Source organism: Rhinolophus ferrumequinum, chromosome 15, assembly GCF_004115265.2.
Source record: "Rhinolophus ferrumequinum isolate MPI-CBG mRhiFer1 chromosome 15, mRhiFer1_v1.p, whole genome shotgun sequence".
Taxonomy (NCBI): domain Eukaryota; kingdom Metazoa; phylum Chordata; class Mammalia; order Chiroptera; family Rhinolophidae; genus Rhinolophus; species Rhinolophus ferrumequinum.
In genome coordinates, this window is record NC_046298.1 from 24,214,076 (window position 1) to 24,236,095 (window position 22,020).

At 41.0% G+C, this 22,020-nt stretch overlaps 1 protein-coding gene across 2 annotated transcripts in view; it reads right to left on the minus strand.

Annotated features, from left to right (window-relative positions):
* The window catches only part of ADAMTS18 (ADAM metallopeptidase with thrombospondin type 1 motif 18), a 121,538-nt gene that overhangs the window by 36,274 nt on the left and 63,244 nt on the right, over positions 1 to 22,020 (minus strand). For both annotated transcript variants that reach the window (XM_033127188.1, XM_033127189.1), the window contains exons 7-10: positions 21,301 to 21,438; positions 16,375 to 16,528; positions 8,553 to 8,648; positions 3,429 to 3,577 (exon numbers count right to left, since the gene is read on the minus strand). In XM_033127188.1, the coding sequence (XP_032983079.1) occupies positions 3,429 to 3,577; positions 8,553 to 8,648; positions 16,375 to 16,528; positions 21,301 to 21,438 (537 nt within the window). The remainder of the gene's footprint in view (positions 1 to 3,428; positions 3,578 to 8,552; positions 8,649 to 16,374; positions 16,529 to 21,300; positions 21,439 to 22,020) is intronic.

Here is a 22,020-nt window from a genome sequence, read left to right on the forward strand (position 1 = left end):
TGGTTATAAGGTGGACTGACTGGTTGATGATTAGAATTACTTGGGGAAGTCTGCTAAAGACAGGCACACACACACACACTCCTGGGCCCCTCCACAGACATTCTCATTAAGAATATATTATGGGGAAGATCCAGAAATCAGTGTTTTAAAGCACAGTGGGTGATTCTGATAATCAGCTGAGTCTGGAAATCACTGGTTGGAAAAAAAGCCAGAGACCTGATTCAATTATTATTGTCCTGAAGCTATGACTCTAGTAGCATATTATTCTTTCTCAAATAGACTCACATTTTAGGAAAGTTCTAGAATGCCTTAGCACATTCAATTTTCACTATTTTAATTTCATTATTTTTGTGAATAGAGATTACAGGAATTTCACTAGGATATCTTAAGCGTAACAATTTAATAGTCAGGGAACCAGGAAAAATGACCAGCTTGGTGACTTGGGCAAGAGTTGCTGGTGTGAATGGGACCATCTGCCTCCCCTGGTTACCCATTTGTAAAATAACTGGATTAGACAACAGGTTGCAACTCACATATAACCTGATTGTAACCTGATTGGGAACAAACGTTTGGAGAAGGTTCCTGAGGTCTCAGTAGAAAACAGAGCTTTGATCAATTAAAAATGTCTGCCACAGACATGGAGGGAAAAAAAAGAAGGGTCATATGTGTCTGGTATTGTCCATGCCAGAACCAGTTAACCTTTAAACTCTCTTGAAGCTGAAAAGTTTGATAGACCTTGAACAGCCAGGAATAATTCATTTTTTTATGCAACAAAAATATGTTCTGGGAAAACCATCATTGTGTGAAATAAAAAGCTCACACTGCTTTCACATGAAAAAATGGAAATGGTTATGCTGAGTGATGTGAACAGACTAAATGTTTAAACTGAAGGAAGAAAGAAATCAGGAACTTGAAATAGGGAGAAAAAACAGCTTTCCTGCAACAAAGTGAAATAAGAACAGAGAACAACTAATTGTCTTGGGATAGCCGATCACTTACTTGTTTTTGTGACTTCCAAGTTTAATTAAAGCAAACAATACCTTAATCTTGTTTAAAATGATAAAACTGCACCAAGTGGAACTACTTTAGTAAGTAACTCTTCTACTAGGCATCTCTAAAATTGTCATATGCTATTTCCATAAACAATGCCCTATAATAATGAGAGTTCTCAATCCCACAGATATGGGAGAGGTTTTAATTTAAATCTCAGGGGCATCGTTCCTGCACTTTACCAGCAGAGCTATTAAATTAGGTAATCTATTTCTTTCTTGGGAAAATATCGAGATTGTAAAATGTTGTGATGTATGAAAACCAGATCCATGAAATATGCTGCAAAAATGAAAAGTAGTATAATGAATTTTAACAATTCTATCCAAGACATGGGCTATGGTCAAAGTAGAGGAGGGTGGTTTTAACAATCCGGTATAAATTGTAAATGTATCACAAACTTCCCTACAATTATACATTGTTACTGGGTCTGATTAGAGTAGTAAGTCCCAACTGGGAATGACTTTGCCCCCTATAGGACATTTGGCAACGTCTGGAGACATTTTTGGTTGTCACGACTTGGAGGCTTGGGGGCCGTGGGGGGGTCATCCTACTCGCATCCAGTGAGTAGAGATCAGAGATGCTGCTAAACATGTGCCACGTTCAGGACCCAGCCCCACACCAAAAATCCTTTCCAGCTCAAAAGACCAATAGTGCCAATGTTGAGAAATCCTACATTATTAACCTGAGATACCCCAAAGAGCGCCTAAGAAACCATGGTTAACGTATCGCTCAACCTTTCCTTATATTTTGGAACAAACTGGCCTTTTGATCCAGCTCAGCCTGCTCATTCACATAAAATATGATTTAGCTCTAAAAATTTCCTTGGGCTCTAGTTTCATTATTTAGTTTAGTTCTCAATCTACCAAATATCCATGCAAAGTTTCCAACGTGCCAGGTCCCCAGGAAAAGCACTTTACACACATTAACTCAGTTGATGAAGGTCCTATCCTTATGCCCTTTTACGAATGAGAAGCCTAGAGCTGGGACAGTAAGTTGTCTGTGACCACAGCCGGGAAGTGGTGGGCTAGGAGGCCAACCCAGGTTCTCGGAATTAAGTCTGCATTCTTAGCCTTCACGCTATGCCACCACTCGAGTCATGTGGTTAAATCAAGTCCACTGTTCTCCACCCCCCATCACATCCTCCTCACTCCACAGCGTTCTCCAAAGTCCAGCTTCATCATTAAGTCCTCTTCCCACTGGTTCTGAGGACTGGCTCTCTGTTACCCTGTGCTACTGATGCGTGTAAGATGAAATGATGAAAACCACATGGACCTCAGAACGTTTTGTTGAATGCCCACTGGATACTCCCTCAGTGTCAGACATTCTACAGATGCAATTTGTAATCCGCCCCAGACCTTCAGAGGTGGGTATTATCATCTCCATTCTATACATAAACCCAAGCTCAAAGTTCACGTGGCCTCCCCAAAGCCACACAGTTACTAAGTGGCAGACCAAAGACTGGGAGTCATGTCTTTCTGTCTCTGAAACCTGGGCTCTTGCTACATAACCATGCCAGTCAGGAAATACACATGTGTTTCACGGAGGAATTAGAGCTGATCAAAGTAACATCAAACCACGTTCTGTTGCATGGAGCACAGAGGGAAGTTCAGAATCCCGCTACGAGACCAGAGGGTGGTCATCACGGGCCAATCGCAATCCATACATGTTTGGATGAGTCCTCACAGTGATTTTTTTTTTTAAGAAAATGGAATTTGTCATCAATATTTCAGAAATCGGGAAATTTCACACACAATCTTTTTTCAGATTTCTGGTTTCCCTTGAAAAGTCAGGCAGATCTGTCAACATGTGTTGATGTACATTCCTTCAAGGCAAAAAATCAGCATACTTTCTCTAGTTCATCAGTTTGGGAGAGACACACACACACTCCACAGGATCACAAGCATTGGACTGGCCATGTGTCGTCCTCATTGAGATTCAGAAAGTAGCTCAGACCATCCCTTGATCTTCACGTTCACACACAGAATAACTCCTCTGCCGTTTTGTTTTGTTTTGTTTTATTTTTCCAGTTCTGTCCACTATACCCCCTGATCCCTCGCCACATGTATACGCATTTGAATGCAAACAGTAAAACCCTAGCTGACGGCTACCGTGTTGCCCCGAAAATAAGACCTCACCGGAAAAGAAGCCCGAGCATTCTTTTCAGGATTTTTCAGGATGACATCCCCTGAACATAAGCCCTGAGGCGTCTTTTGGAGCAAAACTTGACATAAGACCCGGTCTTATTTTCGGGGAAACACGGTAGGAATGGAGGGAAGACAAGTTACACTTGAAAACAGTGTGTAAGCAACACAAAACAGAGCCAGCCTGGGCCAGGCTGAAGGTTAGTGCCTTACAAATCCTTTCTGCTGAAGCCTTACTTGGGGTTATTGCAGTGTCTCTCTTGATACTTGACTCCTCCACCACACGTCCGGGAGCACTCTGACCACTTCGACCAGGTAGACCACTGGCCGTGGATGGGCCGGGGTCCGTGCTCCCCAAACTTCACGCACTGGCCTTGCCGACACCACTGTGAAAAGAACAGGTGACATGTTTCCTGTCAGAAACCACCTGGGAAAGGGCAAGGAGATACATACACCTGCATATTAACAGGAAAAACGAGTCTGTTGGCAAAAGGGAGGATGCATGACACCTTGACAGAATTCCTTTGCTGGCCGCGCTTTATAAACACCTGCTTCGTCTGTGTTTACCGCGTGCATTTGGGAAGGCTGACATTTAGAGAGAAGGGGCATCTGTCACCAGCAGGCTGAGTATTACATGCTTTGTGAGCTGCGGAGGAGAAATGTTCAGATGCGATTCCACGCAACAGCCAGGGGAGTCAGCGCAGACAAAATGTCAACAGAGCTCCCCGGACATTTAGGAACAATAGCTCTTAGAGAACAATTTGGATCACGCATACCTTGGCCAACCAGTTTTTAAGGTATTAACAGAGAATTTATCTTCTTACATGACTATCTCATCATAAAGACAGATATAATTATGCATTCATTTCTGTTTCTCTCACACCATCCTATAGAGCATATAAAACGGAATAGCTTTCAGTCTACGCAAACTGTGCTTTTAGATAGCATGCTCTTTTTGTCTGTACAAAAGGTCCCCAACAAGACCCTCGGGTGACTGAACTCGGAGTGTCTTTTATGAATTAGCTCTGGGTCTTTCATTTGCCAAACGAGCTGCTCAAGCCAGGGTGAGAAGTGTTTTTTTGCGCTGACCTTCCTGTTTTTGTTCTCCTTTGTGACACATTCCAGGCTTTGCTGGTCATCTCTGTCCTTGGGGATTGCATTAGCCTCTGGTAGTGGTTTTGTTCCTGTGGTGCTTTTATTACGAGCAAGTTCTGCATGACTTAGCATAACTGCACACTTGCCTGAAAGCCTCTGCAATTAGATCCAAAGGGTTGGGGTTTGGACCGTGCCAGATTCTGCGGAGGAGTGGGGGTTCGGTTACAGAACTACGGGGAGGTTGTTTGACTTTCCAATCTTCACGTTTCCCCCATGATACCCTTGGCTTTGCGGCTGTTGACGGTGTTGCTAGTGCATTTTGTCTACATCTAGAGATGGCTTCCTGTCCTCACATTCTTGCCGTGGACTGATTAATTCTGCTGTTTTTCATTTTTCTTTTCCTTGGATTAAGTGCCATTTCAGAGTTTGCACGAAATCATATAACATGTTGAGAACTTTGCCGGGGAAAGCAATCGGTTATTTGAGGACTTTTGTCGACCACAAGCACGAATCTGAATCTTCCCTCCTGGGAGTCCCTGCGACTCTCCTGGACAGAGTTCAGTGGCTGAGACAAAATAACAGCAACAACAGCCAACAGCCAATACTAACAACAGAAGCAGCTACAGTTGATCTAAGTTGCTTCTATGTGCCCAAAATTGTGCAGGCATGGGGAAGAGGAAGGACTTCACATGCAGTATCTAGTGTAATTCTCACAAAGTGCTTAGGACTTAATAATTATTCTCTGGATCAGAACTAACTAACTTGCCCAGAGTCACACAGATACCCAAGTAGCTACACAACTGAGAATGGGTTTAAACTGAGTAGCCCAAGCTCCTAAAAAGGACAAAAGGCTTCTCACCTCAGAGGCAAATTGCTCACCAACGTATCTGACCTCTAACCTAATTCCTTTTGTAGAAATGTGGTTTTGAGGTCTGTTCCAACATTTCAATTATTTGACTTTTTTTTAATTTCAGTATTTCATCCTAGTGTTGGGTTAGGTTGCTGACAGTTTCCTCTGGGTTTTTCAATCAGTATAGGAATCAGGAATATACACACATATATGCACAATCCACAGGCATATATAAAATTCTATTTATAACATGTAAATACAGAGGGTGCCAAAAATATGTATACACATTTTAAGAAGGGAAAAGACTGTATTAAAATTGTAATACTCAATATATACCGATAACAAAAGATGAATACAAGTCATGTGTACACTTTTTTTTGGCACCTCAGGTATAAAACGTACACATATAATTTTATCCATACATATATATTTCTAGCACTGCTTCTAATTTCAAATTGAATGGCCACGACTTGGGCAAATAACTTTTATGATAGACAGCAAGCACAAACCTTTCTTTCTTTGTACACGTAATCTAAATAAAAAGAATGTGTTTTTCACATCCTCAAATGGTCACTGAACATTCATGGTCTAAATATCACTGGAGGACCAGGGAGGGACTGGAGAAGGATGCGGAAGGATATTGTGGGTTTCCAGTTATGGAGAAACAGCAAAACATGGAATAGCTGCTACTCCACAAGGCACTTGAGACAAAGGATGAGTAAGACATGACCCTGGCCTCGTGGAGTTTCCAGTCTAATAGCCAATCATATCCTCTAGCGAAAGGAGATTCAGAGAACCATATGGATAAATGACGAATAATTATACTGGAGTGATAATGGATGAAACACATCAGAATGCTTTCAACTGAGGGTGGCCTTACAATTGAGGGCTTTTCCCCAGTATGACATATACAACATGTGATCACAAAATACGGTGAATGCTTAAATTAAAAAAAAAATTATTACAGTAAAAGACACATTGCTATTAATCCCCCTCATAATACTCTCCCTCGCTTCGAGCACACTTATCCCATCATTCTCGCCACTTTGTGAAGCAGTTCTGGAAGTCCTCTTTCGTGAGTATCCTTAGTTGCACTGTCGTGGCTGCCTCGATGTCCTGAATCATTTTGACTTTGGGGAAGAACCAGAAGTTGCAAGGTGCCAGATCTGGTGATTAAGGTAGATGAGGACACACCGTAATGTTTTTATTTGACAGAAATTGCCATACTACCTTGTTTCCCCAAAAATAAGATCTAGCCGGACAATCAGCTCTAATGTGTCTTTTGGAGCAAAAATTAATATAAGACCCGGTCTTATACTATATTATGTTAGATAAGACGTGGTCTTATACTATAGTAAAATAAGACTGGGTCTCATATTAATTTTTGCTCCAAAAGACGCATTAGAGCTGATGGTCCGGCTCGGTCTTATTTTCGGGGAAACACGGCAGAAGGGATGTGTGGGACTCGGAGCATCATCTTCATGGAGGATGAAGTAAAGACACTCACGAACAAGGACTTCCAGAACTGCTTCAGAAAGTGGCAAGAACGATGGGATAAGTGTGTTCGAAGCAAGAGGGAGTATTTTGAGGAGGATTAATGGCAGTGTGTCTTTCACTATAATACGTTTTTTAAAATTTAAACATTCACTGTATCTTTTGATCACACCTCATATATCCATAGTCTGGTCTGTTAAAATAATGAGGTGGGGAAAGTTACATTAGGACATCATCTATTTTCTAACTCCTGGCTTGATTTGCCTCAGGTTATATTAACTGAAGTCTAATCCATGGGGATTTTCATCCCCATGGGACTAGATGCTGGCTGTATTTGTGTAATTACCCTCAAACTTATGCAATTGAGCACTCGTTTTCTTCATTTATTATGTCAGTCTTTTCTTGTACATCCACCTTAAGCTTAATGCTATTGCTTTCTTAATGAAAAAATACCCATTAATCCTCAAGTTGCAAGTTCCAAATTTTGATGCTTTAAAAATAAAAATGACTTGAGCAGTATCTATGTTTTTAATCATTCAGTTAACTCATTGTTTTGTATCATCACAGCTGAAACCCTCCTATGCCCATTTTCCAATGAGAATCCTTACTGGGATTGCCTAAGACAGGTGCATCGGATTAAAAATTGCACGTAATGCTGCAATTTTTATAAATGTTTATTTTCTTTAAAGCAAGAGCTAAAAATTGCAAATCTTTTAAGAGATGTTGAATAAACGACTTAACACATCAGAAAGCATTTTCTGACACTCATTTGCTTTCATGTCGGTATCATTGCCTTAATTGTTAGTCTCTCTCTGAAAGTCTCTCTCTCTTATCCAACTAAAGAACTTCAATTCAAATGCCAACATTCGTCTCGGTGCACACACTCATTGTAGTTTATTCTAAGTGCCTGCCTAATCCTGAGCAAGATTCATTTCTCATTCATTTGGGCCTCGATAGCAACTGTGCGTTTAAAGAAGGTGTGTTTAAAGAGTGATTGGCGTCTGCACAGAGTTCCCCACTGGACTGTGGGTTCTTGAAGAGATAAAACTGAGTTTTATTCATCTCTGTATCCCCAGAGTTCCCTATGCTATCTAGTAGTCAGTAAATTATGGTGGAATTGAATTCATTTTCAATGGCCACTTCTATGCAGGCTTGTGTTGCCTCGAGAGAGCCAGAAGCAGAGAACAAAAAAACCTGTTAACATCATATGCTCTTTCATCATTCACAGCTTGCCTATCACTCTCTTTCAAAGCAATGCCCCAAATCTGGATCATTTACTGGTACCTCAAGTGTATTTTTCCCTCCAGATTCTACCAGGAAAGGGGAAGAAAACATAGAAACTACATCTCAGAGTTCTTCATTGAAAACACAAAAACCTCCCATAATCTTCCATAATGGAAATAGTTTTTAGGGTTGAAGATACTTGAAAGCAAAAATACTTTCTGGTACAACCTAGATGGAGATGTGATTTACCCTTCAATAGGATTGAGCACATCAGAAGCTCCATGACAGGTCCTGTGAGGTGAGAAACAGAGGCCTTGTACGGAGGGACAGTCCTTTCTTTGCTACTAAAAGGGACATCTGCTCCCTGCAGCTTTTCTAAACTGAATCAAGTTTAAAAAGCAAATGGTATGCAACGAAACATACCAGCTCACTGAAACAGAAATATTTTGACCCAATCCTCCATCTAAAAATGGAAAACAAAAGCAAAAAGGGAAAAAAAAATATTCTTAAACAATTGAACCAACTGGATTTATTAGCACTGAGTTTTATAATCGCTGCTAAATAAAGCTGGTTGATTTAAAGTGAAATTAGAAAATGTACACAGCCACGGCATTTTATTCCGAGGTCCCAATACAAGAGCTTGGGTTCTATGCTTCATCAAGTTTCTAGAACTAAAAACTAACAAGTATGCAGTTTACCATACTCAAGCCACAGAGGGTTCCTTCTGCCGCAGGCATAAACTTGGTCTCACACCTGTGGCCCACTCGGTGACACCAAAGTGATTTGCAAATGTCCTGAAAGGAAAGAAGGAGCTGGTAAGGGTGAGAATACAGTAAAAATGGAAAATATCCAAAGCTTTTGGTACACAATATTTTGAGGTGGCCAAAATGAGACATTATACAGAAAGTAGTGGCAAGTGAGTTTGGTAGAGCAAAATAATATGCTCTAGCCAATGTATAAGAAGGAAGTTTCTACCCCACCTGCATATTAATGTATGTTTAGTAACGACTGGGAGGTAACAATAGTTGGTTTAGAGACCATTTGGCTTGAAACTAAAAGACCTGGCTTCTAATAATAACAACACCACCACAATAACCACCACCAGGGAAGCAGAATAGGCCATGCCTGGCATAACACAAGCCTGATTCAATCCTTTCCTGGAATTCCTGGTTACAGGCTGTATGGCCATGTTATAAAAACCTTTGAAGTGCAGTTTCTTCCCCTGTGGAACAGTGATTAATATTAGCACTTGCCCCTATAAGGTTTTTCTTAAGGATAAATGATGCAAATGATTGCTGTCATTACCTTTATCTTTATAGCAATTTTCAAGCATTTAGACAGTGTAATTCCCACACTAAATCTGTGAAATAATTGAACTCCCATGCTAGACTGTAGTAGGCAGAATAATGCCCCCGCCCCCCGCCCCACTCCAATGAGCTCAGCCCCCTCATCCCTGGAAACTGAATGTGTGAGGTTATATAGCGAAGGAGAATTAAAGTTGCTAACTGGTTGACCTTGAGATAGGAAGACTATCTTCAATTTTCCAAAAAGGCCCAAGGTAATCACAAATGTCCTTAAGTGGAAAAGAGGAAGACAGAAGAGAACTGGGGAGATGACACTGTGAGGAAGACTCGGGGATGTTGCTGGCTTTGAAGATGGAAGAAGGGACCCTGAGTCAAGAAATGCAGGAAGCTTCTAGAAGCTAGAGAAGGCAAGACCACAGCTGCTCCTCTAGAGCCTCCAGAAAAAAAAAAACACACACACACACACAAAACACAACCAACATCTGATTTTAGCCCAGGGGGACTCATTTCAGATGTCCACCTCCAGAACTGTACAAAAATAAACTTGTGTTGTTTAAAGTTATTAAGTTCGTGGAGATTTATTACAGCAGCCATAGAAAACTAATACTGTTACCAACACCGTTTAGTGGTGGACACTAAACCAATTCCTCATATAAACTCATCCGGATGAGGAAACAGAGCAAGCTACTGACACTTTCAAAGCTGTGAAGCCACACAGCTGGTAATTGGCAGATGCAGGGCTTGAAAAGGCCTGATTCCAGCGTCCAGGTCCTTCATCACTGCTCTGGACCTTGATTTGCCATTAATAGGTTTTAGGAAGCTCCCATCTTCTCCGGGCCTCAGTTGCCTGTCTATAAAGTCAGGGGATTGAACCAGATTCTTTCCAGCTCACATAGCTGAAGTTGCTCTTCTGAGTTATGTCACCAATGGGATGTCAAAATCATGAAACATCAAAGTGATTCCATTTTGTTTTGCTACATGCTATTTACTAAGATAGAAGTGTGAACATATACACTTTGGGGGAAATATTAACAACGAGGGAGGAAACAAAATTATTTTTGTGGTCACTTGTAACCCTGATAATACAATTAAACAGGCACCCAACTCCCCAAGCATTCCAGTTAATACAGATTTCATGGTTAGAAAATATGGCAAGAACCTTCTTAGAAATATTTCACAAAAAAAGTTTTCTACAGGACTGAGAAAAGAAAACACAGAGAAACCAGAGATATGTGCAGTGAGTCTGCTCTTACAGACCATAAAATCCTCAGAAGAGAATGGAAGGGTATTCGGGACACTGATTGGAAATGCCACCATCACCACCAACAGCCCCACACATGTGCCACACATTCCATTTCCAGATCTCCAAACAGTTTATAAGACACAGTAAGTAAATGTGTTCCATGGAAATGGACCTACCACTGACATCAACAAAGCAAATCAGGTTCCTCATCACTGTGTGCTGCCATATTGTCCCCCTGGGTCTGAGGCGGACAAGTTATTGTGAAAAAAGCGCAGTCTACATCAGAATGGAGAAATAGGATGGAACCATTGAATCAATTAATGGCCACAGTTAGAAAGGCTTTCAGGATTAAATTGTTTTCCTTCTGACAGCCAGGGGAAAGCCATAACGCACACCCATACCCGAGGTGGCAGCCACCAAAATGACCTGAGGGCAGACCAAAGCCAAGAGGCATGATTCCACAGCCAGTGCCAAGCCACACGGCTAAGGAAAAGGGGGCAGCTGGAGAAGACCAGGAAAATCGAGCAAGACGCAAAAACACAGGAGTTTCAGGGTGAAATAAGACAGGCGGTACGAGCATGTTGTTTCTTTTGTGGTGAAGTACAGAAGGCAAACGTAATTACAGCCAACTCCACGCTCTGACGACCATGACAGCCTTCTGAGTGAGCTCCCTTTCTAAGTAAACAGAAATGAGAGTGGGCATTTTTTTTTGCTTGTTCTTCTTTTTTTCCAGTGTATTCAACTAACTTTCCCTTATCTGTAATTCCTTAGACTTCAGTCATAATTTAAGGAGAAAAGAAATAACCACAGAGACTTCGAGGTCTCGTGTTACTTTACGGAAAGAGTCACAGTGCTGCACATTATTCTGTCCTGTGAGTCCTTGGTCATGCTCCCCTGTTGTATTCCAAAGGACAGATGCCCCTTCAAGGGAAACCCAACATGCTATAAATGCTCAGGGTCTTTACAAATCCAATGTTATAAAGCATCTCACACTTAACACATCTGAAACAAAATTGCCCATCTGTTCCACCAAATCTGTTGCATGTTCAGCCTTCCCCAGCTCACTGTATGATACCTGCTAATTCCTCGACCAATAAATCCTGGACTCACGTTCGACTCCTCCCTTTCTTCCAGATTGTCATTCCTGCTTTCTTAAGGAGGGATGAGAAGGTGTATAGAGCATATAAAATGTATTATACATGTTGGATTGAGGTTTGCAAAACAAGTTGTTTACGAGTAGGACAGGACTATGGCCGCACGTGTGTGAGACTGACAAGAATAAAGTGAAAGTGAACATGTTTATGTTTAGAGCATATACATGAAAGTCAACATGTTTGTGTTTTTGTGTGAAGCTGAGCATAACAAAATTGAGTGATAAACACGTTCACCAAAACAATTCCTGGCAAACAACTTCTGGTTATCACCTAAGAAGTAAACAAGTCCAAGGAAAAGAGGATAAAAGCAGAACTCCAGAGCAATGCCATGTGGCCTGACTGGACACTCCGGCTAAGACCCTCTGCGAGGGGCAAGCTGCGATACTCCAGGACTCTCCGAAGTTCTTCCTTCCAAGACCAGCTCGCCTCAGACCCACCGTGGGCCCGGTCGCTTCTCCCGGACCAGGGACCTTCACCACCTCAATTGACTCTGGGACTTGGGTCATTATTAAATTCTATCCTACTCTGTATAACCTTCTGTGCTTACCAGAGCATTGGCGTCTGGAGGGACATTGGCTCCCAACGAAAGCTATGTTACTCACTCTATCCAAACCTGTGTGCCGGGACTTTGTTCCCCACTCATGTCACGAGCACCACGCAGGGACGTAGGGTCTTGCCAAGGGGTTAATGTCCCCTTGACTTTCAGGAATAGACTGAAATGTAGCAGAGTGGCTTTACAGGTGCTCGCAACAGAAGGGGACAGAGGCAAAATCCTCCACTTTATGGAAATGGGAGTGCTAAAAAATGTTTTCTTTGTTTATCATCAAAAATCCAATAAATAATTACTGAGTATCTGCTAATATATCAGGTATTTGCTAAGTTTGCAGATACTCTCCATCGACTGGGGCAAGAGACATACATAGAGAGTTATAATAGAGTATCATAAGTTTATGATGGTAACATACGGAGTGGAAATGGAGCTCAGAGAAAGGGATGCTTAAATCTCCCTGGGGATAAAAAGAGGTTCATATTTGAGCTGAATCTTTAACAGCAATAAAAAATGATCAGATACTTGTCACATGGATGGACATGCAGCATAAATGCATGGGAAGCATATATGCAAAGTCTTGCAGATATGAGAGCAGGAAATGTTTGAAAAACATACTAGGACAGCAGTATAATTGGAACATAAGGTGATGAGCCTACAGATATTCACTAGAATTCAAATACCTTCTCTGTAATTCCTATTCTGCCTCAAAACCTCCTAGTATTTCTATAGAAGAACATTGACTGAGCTCCTGCTATGTGACAGCAGCTGTGCTGGGTACAGTTACAGAGTACAGGATGGTCATTTCTGACACAGGAAAATAGCATGGAAGCACTGGTCAGTCTCTTAGCGTGCTTGGAGCACTCTGGCAAAAAGCATCAACTCACTCACTGAGTCAGCAAGCACTTAATAAGTACATAATAACCAAATGCTTTCAATAATCAAATCTCCCCGGTTGCTATGGAGGTAACTCTCCTTTAGGTCTGTCCAAATAATGTGAAACCATTAGTCAAGTAATTCGTTTCCTTGAACATTTTGAAAGGGAACAGAGAGATCAAGCTTGACATGCTGCAGAAACAATAAATTTGAAGCTGGGAGAGGAGGGAAGTCAGGACAAGTGATTAAAAAAAATAGCCAGCCCCAGGTCCTTTCACACAGAAGGCACTTCCTGAGAGAACGGCCAGGCACGATATGATCTTGCTATTGAAGATTTAAGAAGGAGAGCGAGAAGAAAACCCTTATTATTTATTAAGTGGTGATACTATATGGAGGGGGTCAGTCCTCACAGCTACCAGGGAAGAAATGCTATTATCCTCACTCTACAGACGCGGACATAAAAGCTGAGAGAAGTTAAGTCATTTGCCCAGGGTTCTAGGAAGTGGTGGAATAAGGTTTGAAACCCAGGTCAATCTAACTCCAAAAGCCAGAGGTAAGTGTGTAAGTGTGTAGGTATAGGTGTGTGTGTGTGTGTGTGTTTAAAATTTAACATTGTCTAATTCAGTAGCTCTCAGCCTTGAGCATGTATCAGAATCAGCTAGAGCCCCTGTTCAAACAGATTGCCGGGTCCTACCCCGAAAGGTTCTATCCTTTAGACCTGCTATGAGACCTGAGCACTTGCATTTCTACCAAGTCCCAGGTGATGCTGATATATTCCATCTGCTGGTCTGAGAGGACACTTTGAAAATCATTTCCCCTTTTTTCTTCCTTTTTGTTTTTGTTCTTGTAACCACCATGCAAAACTGCCTTTCTAAGAGGCATAGAGGGGGGTATAAAAAGGACAGTAAGGAGAAAAGGTTACAAAGGGATTACAATGATAAGATAATGAAACCCTGAAAACAAACTTCATCCTTTTTTTAGTGTTGTTGAAGCTGGTCTCAAACCAGCAGGATGAAAAGCAGATTTTGTCGATCTGGAAACCCCTCCTACTTAGGGCCCGGAAGGGAACTATTTATGATCCGCAGAAGTATAGACACAATTCACATTATAAGTAGGTTTAGGAGTAAACCCAAAAGCTAGGATGTGGGGAAAAAATATTCCACATTCAGAACTCACCGACCAGCCCTACCTTCTCTATCTTACCTCCTGGTCATCTTCGACAACATGTCTTAAGCAAATCTCTCTACCCCTCCAGACATTCCTAACTCTGTCTGTGCCTTTCCTCATTTTATTCAGTCCCCTAGTCTGGAATTTCCATTTCCCTTTGCTCAGCTTCTCAGGGAAGTCCACTGCAGTGAGATGCTGTCTTTCAAAAATATGGTGTGGTTCCAGAAAAAGATCTATAATTTAAGAATGGTTGTTTAAGCCCTGCACACTGTCTGACAGAGAACAGGCACCCCACAAATATTTGTTGAATGTATGATCCTAAAGGAATGATAGTAATTTTAGAAACTTCCTTTATAATTTCTAAAGAAAATCAAACTCATTGCCAATTGTGCATTTATTGCATACTAAGTGCTTAATAAGTATTTGATTAATGAATAAGCTAGCAAATCCTTTAAGAATGAAACGAACAGGAGATGAACGTAGCAAACTTTTTGAGCCAAGTGAATGGCTACTTACTTCTGCCAAATGAATCATCTTAATAGGCAATTTGGAACAATTGTAAATTTGTTAATTTATGTATATCATATACCAGTGTTTGCCAAAGTAAGCTCCATGTACCATGGAGGATACACATACACACACACACACACACACACAAACAAACAACAAAAAACTGTGTATGGTGTATGTGTAAACTTTTCTATAGCTACACATTTAAATTGTATTAGAAAAATACGTAATCCTGTATCAAACCTGTGATTTAATGGTTATTATTTCTTTGGATTAGACATATATTTTTTAAGTGAGTTGATTTATAGAACAGCAACAAGTGAATATAATACAGAGATACAGCACAACTAATGAAGGTAATTATTATGAAGTTTAGGAAACGCTTGTATTAACTAATGGAGAGAAGGAAGCTTAACGTCAGTGTGGGTGATGCTTTTGTGTAGGTTCCACCATTTAAAAGTTGTGTGGCTTTGGGCAAATTAAATACATTCTTCGAGCTCCAGGTAAAAAGTAGTGCGAATTGTCACTTCAAAAGCTTTTGTTGCTGTTGTTGTTGTTGTTGTTTTGTGAAGACTGAGGAAAAATAAAAGAACTCTAAGTAGAATGCCTTATGTGGAGCAGCGACTCACTTAGCAACTGGTGAAGGTGATGGTGAGTGGTGATAAATGGTGAGAAGTGGTGATTGTGGTGGATGGTGGTGGTGCTGGTGGAGTGGTGCTGTTGGTGATGGCGGTGGTGATGGTGGAGGTAGTTTTGTTGCTGATGATGGTGGTGAGAATGCTGGTGGTGGTGGGTGCTAGTTGGAAAAAGAGGAAGAGGCAGAAAAAAAATGGAGGAATAGAAAGAGGAAGAATAGAGGAGGGAAAAAGAGCTATAAAACTCCATAATTTCCCTGTACCCAGATACCTAAGGTTTCCATGTTTCTCTTTAGACAGTAGGAATAAACCAACTTAAAAATGGCTCTACTTCTTAATGATGCTGAGATTGTCGGTGACATAGCTCTTATCCCACTGGAACATCTGTCTTTCTCCATCTATCTTTTCCCCATCGATCTTTCTCACAATAGTGAATGAAAGATTTGACACCAATATCTGAAGATTACTCAAGATATTCTTTGAATTTTTATGTATCAAAAAAAGCTGGCTACCAACCATAGTTGTCATATAATATAAAAGGCGTCTGTATGTATTTTGAGGTGATGATTTTAAATGTATCACATTAAAAGGGAATACGAGCAACAACTATGAGGTGAGTACGAGACTAATTGGGGGGATCACTGCATAAATTATATAAATGTCTAAACACTATGCCGTGCACCTGAAACTAATATAAAATAATATTGACTGCCAACTGTAACCGGAAAAAAAATCTTTAAGGACATATGAACACAACAATAACTAAAATAGAGATGAGCAGTAGGTAAAAGTTATTACACCCAAATTTACTACTTGTGATAAAAATCATCGTCTACAGTTGAGGAATTTTCTTACAAGGATGCAGTCACATGGCATTTAAACCAGGCATGGTCTATGGGGGTTAAGCCTGGATAACTCATTGACGGTAAAAGTGCCACTTAATTATCATGCCAAACAACTGACATTTTCGAGATAACCCAGACTCTAACCCTTGGCCTTAGCAAACCAAATGTTTATACTTCTGTTAGGTACATAGACACATTGCAGAATCTTAATGTAAGTTTCAAATCACAAGCAAACATACCTTCACAAAACCAAGGCTGCACAGCTTGGCTTTTGCTCCAAATTGCCACTTGCACTGTGTGTCAGCATCATAAATCTGTCCTGGGAGTTTGTCTGGATATTTATACTGTCCTGTTTGCTTGGGCTCATCCACCAGACACCCAGCCTGAGGTGTACTGCAATGACAACACATCCCTATTCATTACCATGTTTACCTCTGATCTTCCCACTGAAAACAATACACCTCTGAGTTCATTCAGGCAAAGAAAAATATAACATGGCTAGAGAAACAAGTATATGCTGAAAGTGTATATTTCTAGCAAAGAGTGAGTCCTGTCCTGTCTAAGAAGATGGAATTTACACAGCCACCAAAGATTTCACGTGGAACCAGAAGTTATAGCCATCCCAGGGACCTGGCATGGCCTGCTAAGAGATGGGAACAGTCAACATGTTTGAAAGCCGCCCCCAACAGTCTTGTTCAGCAACATTCAACAATTTTGTTACTGACCGCCTACTCTGTGGAGGGCATTAGGCTAAGCACTAGAGGTACAAAATAAGCCAGAGACGGTACCTATCTTCATGGAGTTGAAAGTCGTGCTATATTTTTTACGGCTAATGGGACAGTGGTCAAAGATGTACTTCACTTCAAATAATCTTTGTAAGAAAAAAAATTAACAATGTTTTTTGAAAGAAATCGGGAGAAAGGACACATGGGGGCACAAGGCAGGACAATTTCCCGGAGGTTATGTTTAACTGGGATGTGCTGAGGGGGAAAAAAAAAAGTGTGTGTGTATATATATATATATATAAATATATATATATATACACACACTTTTTTATATATATATATATCAGTTTTGATGGCATGGATAGATTATTAAAATATGGCTACATGCATATAACATTATATATTTACATATAACAACTATAGTGTTGTTACAATAGTCAAACGGTCAAATATATACAGGGAGTGCCAAAAAATATATATACATTTTAACAAAGGAAAAGACTGTATTAAAATTGTAATACTCGAGAGACAACCAAGACAGCGCAGTAGGTAAACGCTGTGTTTCCCTTCTCTCACAACCACATCAAAATTACAACTAACCTACAAAACAACCATTATGGAGAATCACCTAACATCAAGCTGAACTGAAGCCTTTCAACTAAGGACATGTAGAAGAAGCCACCTCCAGACTGGTAGGAAGGTCAGAGACACAGAATGTGCTGGTCCCACACACGCATGTGACCATTAAAGTTTGGGAGGGCTATTTCAGCTGTGGGGGTCCTCCCCATCCCCTAAAGGAGCGAGAGATACCAGCTCCATCCCAGCACATGGTTCCAGTGCCGGGGAGACAAGTTCCCATAATTTTTGGTTGTGAAAAATTAAGCGGAGATTGTGACTGAGTGAGATAGTGTGGCTGCACTCACAGGTGCTCCTCTTAAAGGACCGCATGCAGACTTACCCACCAGTAGAATCACTCTCTCTGAGTTCCAGTGCTGGGGTAGCATCTGGAAAGGCGGCAGGAACAAATGGTGGGGAATTGAGTTGTCTGGCTTAGGACGGAGAGTGGAGAGGCAGCTTTCTCCTGGACGGAGGAGCTGGCAGAGGCCATTGTTTCTTTCCTGAGCCGTCCCCTTTCCCCATGGGCAGATGCAGGTGGCCGCCATATCTGGCTGCCATATCTGAGTTACTGAGTTACATGCCCTGGCAATTCCAGACCCGGCCCTACTCGACTTTTAGGCACACCCAGGTCGCTTCCAGTGGCTTTTTCATGCAGACTGCTTGTCTTGGCTCAAGCTGCACTTTCCTAGGGTTTCTCAAAGGTTCGCAGAACCCAGACAAGCAGCATATGGCTTGAGCGTGTCCTGTACCTCTAGCTGAGCAGCCCTAAGTGGGCACTAGTGGCAGCCAGCCTTGGTTCACGGCTTGGCCTCTCAAGGTGCTTCCAAGTATAGCACAGGTGGCAGACGTCTGTGGATTTCTTTCTGGCTCCTACTAGGTGGGGCACAGGCTGTGGCTGAAGTAGACCTACAGCGGATCCCCTCCAAGGTGGTTCTGGAACTGGTGCCCAATGGCCAGCTTCAAAATAAGCTGGAGCATCACCCAGCTGTCTCCAAGTACAACACACCCAAGGGGTGGATTGGGCAGGCACCAGAGTCCTGCTGAGGCAGATCCTGCTCTGTAGAACTCTTCCACTGTAGTCAAGGCCAGTTCTCACAACCAGTGAGCCCAAGGGTCAGTCCCTCACATTGATGTACAATTATCAACCAAGGCTCAACTACAAGAGGGCACACACAAACCACACAAGGGACATACCTGGAGCACATGGCTCAGGTGACCAGAAAGACTACGTCACTGAACCCCACAGCACACCTACTACATAAAGCCACTCTACTAAGACTGGAAGACATAGCAGCCCTACCTACATAGAAACAAACACAGGGAGGCAGCCAAAATGGGAAGACAAAGAAACATGTCCCAAATGAAAGAACAAAACAAAGCTCCAGAAAAAGAACTAAGCGAAACAGAGATAAGCAATCTATCAGATGCAGAGTTCCAAACACTGGTTATAGGAATGCTCAATGATCTCATAAAAATGCAGAAGGAAACTACGAAAAAACACACAATTAGAAATAAAAGATACAATTATGGAAACAAAGAATGTATTACACGGAATCAGCAGATTAGATGAAGCAGAGGATCCAACCAACGATGTAGAAGATAAGGTAGCAGAAAACACCCAACCAGAACAGCAAAAAGAAAGAAGAATCCAAAAAATTGAGGAGCATTTAAGGGGCCTCTGGGACAAGTGTACCAACATTTGCATTATAGGGGCGCCATAAGAAGAGAGAGAGCAAGGAACTGAAAACCTATTTGAAGAAATAATGACAGAAAACTTCCCTAACCTGGTGAAGGAAATGGACATACAAGCCCAGGAAGCACAGAGCGTTCCAAACAAGATAAACCCAAAGAGGCCAACACCAAGACACATCATAATTAAAATGCTAAAGGTTAAAGACACAGAAAAAATCTTAAAAGCAACAAGAGAAAAGCAGTTAATTACCTACAAGGGAGCCCCCATAAGACTGTCAGCTGATTTCTCAACAGAAACTTTGCAGGAAAAAGGGAATGGCAGGAAATATTCCAAGTGATAAAAAGCAATGACATACAATCAAGATTGCTCTACCCATCAAGGCTGTCATTTAGAATTGAAGAACAGATAAGGAGCTTTCCAGACAAGAAAAAGCTGAAGGAGTTCATCACCACCAAACCAGTATTACAAGGACTCTTAGAGGGACTTCTTTAAGATGGGAGGGGGGTTAAGAATCGGTGAAAAGGGAAGAGATTAAGAACAAATTGGGTGTTATACAGTAGTCATGGGGATGTAGGTTATAGCATAAGGAATATAGTCAACAATATTGTAATAACTAACTAGGTATGCTACCAGATACCATGTTTCCCTGAAATAAGACCTAGCCAGAAAATCAGCTCTAATGTGTCTTTTGGAGCAAAAATTAATATAAGACCCGGTCTCATATTATATAAGACTCAGCCTTATGTTATAGTAAAATAAGACGGGGTCTTATATTAATTTTGGCTCCAAATGACACATTAGAGCTGATTGTGCGGCCAGGTCTTATTTTTTGGGAAACACGATACTAGATCTATCAGCGTGAGAGATAGGAATGGGGCTGAGGTCAGGGTGAAGAAGGTGAAAGCATTAAGAAATATAAATTGGTAGTTAATACAGTATGAGGAATATAATCAACAGTGTTGTAAAGATCGTGTAAGGTGCCAGATGGGCACCGGATTTATCAGGGGGATCACGTCATAGACTGTGTAGATGCCTGACCACTGCGCTATACACTTGAAGAGCTTTAGTAGAATAATATTGAATGGCAACTATAACTCAATATATAGGTACATATAATCATAGGATGTGGAGTACAACATAGGGAAGATAGTCGATGGTATTATAACAGCTAGATAAGATGTCAGAGGACAGAGGGGTAGTAGCTTGGTGGGTGGGTTATCTCTTTATGAGGGGTTTACATGTCTAACTATTACATTGCTTTGTACACCTGAAACTAATAAAATGAAAATAACTGTAATACTCAATATATACCTATAACAAAAGATGAATACAAGTCACATGTATACATTTTTTTGGCACCCCTGGTATTATGGCTGAATAAAATTAAAGGAAACGTCAAGGAGTTTCAATTTTGAGTTCATCATTTAATATGAATCAAGTAGTGCTATCTTTCTAATCCCCATTTTATTAATGCAATCTAGGAGTTTTGAGTTACCAAAGAAATTTTCTTTGGAGGTATTTTAGACATAGAGCCAGCTCATGGCCATTTCAAACCCTTTCAAACAAAAGAGCCAATCACGACAATGCTCCATTCATCAAAAACATGCTCACCACTGAAGCATTTTTTAATACCCTTACAACCAAATTGATTAATCAGATTAAAACAATTAGTCACAGTAAAAAAGACAATATACGCATATCTAGCAGCCTCTGGAGGTCATGGAGGAGAAATAGTTATAAGCACAGATCTTGGGGTCATAACAGACCTAAGTGTTGAATCTTATGTCTGCAATTTACCAGCTGGATCTTAAGCAACACAATTATCCTTTCTACGCCTCAATTTCCTCAACTCTAGAATGAGGAAATAATAGGACTGCTGTGAGGACTGACTGAGTTATAACGTGGAGAGCATTTAGCACAATATTAGGCCTTCAATCTGTTGTCAACAATGACAATAATGACAATATCATCATCATCACCACCATCATCCTCATCAGAATAGGTCAGCTTTTCTGTTCATTGGGAAGTCAAAAGATATTTCCAATGCATATTTGTTTTCACATCTATTAAACAGTGTTTGCCGGCACCACTCCAAACCTGGGAGCAGCCCTGGCTTTGGCCTGTCTTACCTAAGGAATTTTTTGAGATATTGCCGGCTGCATGAAGACCATGAAAATACCCCGTTGTTTCCGGTCAGTGTGGGAGACATGATATTGCCTTCAGCCTTCCTGCAGGGATTGCCTTCTCCGTCGTGAATCATGCCGAAGCTGAAACACAACAATAACAACAACAAAAAGCCTTCTGTGAACAGTTCGCTTCCCCAATGATAGCCAGAGGGGGAAAAAATGATACACTGAGAATCAATGAACCCAAATGAGAGGCAGAGTTATCAAAAGGGAAAGACAAAAATGAATTACTACATAAAATATTGTAACATTCATGGAGAAAAGTTTAAAGAACACCGAGGGTTTTGTTATGGTATGCCTTGGCCACTACAACCAAAGAATGGTCTACCTGCTACGTATTTTAAGAGCAAGAAAGTTTTGGTCAAGATTTCTAAGCTACACTGACGTGGTGGGATAGTCAAATCCTTTTATTTCAAATAGCAAAATATTTCTCTTCCCACTAGTCATGGACCTGTGGTAAGGAAGTTCAGAGCGAGTAGGACTCACAGAGAAAAGCTGATTATAAGTAGTTTAAGGACTGTTGATGCAAAAAGCACGTGACATACACTTCTAATGATGATCCATTTATTAGCTGAAATAAGAAAACTCTGATGATAATTAAACTCCCTTACCATCATAAACATCTTTCACAACTAGTGCTTGAACCCATCTATTGAAGGCGTG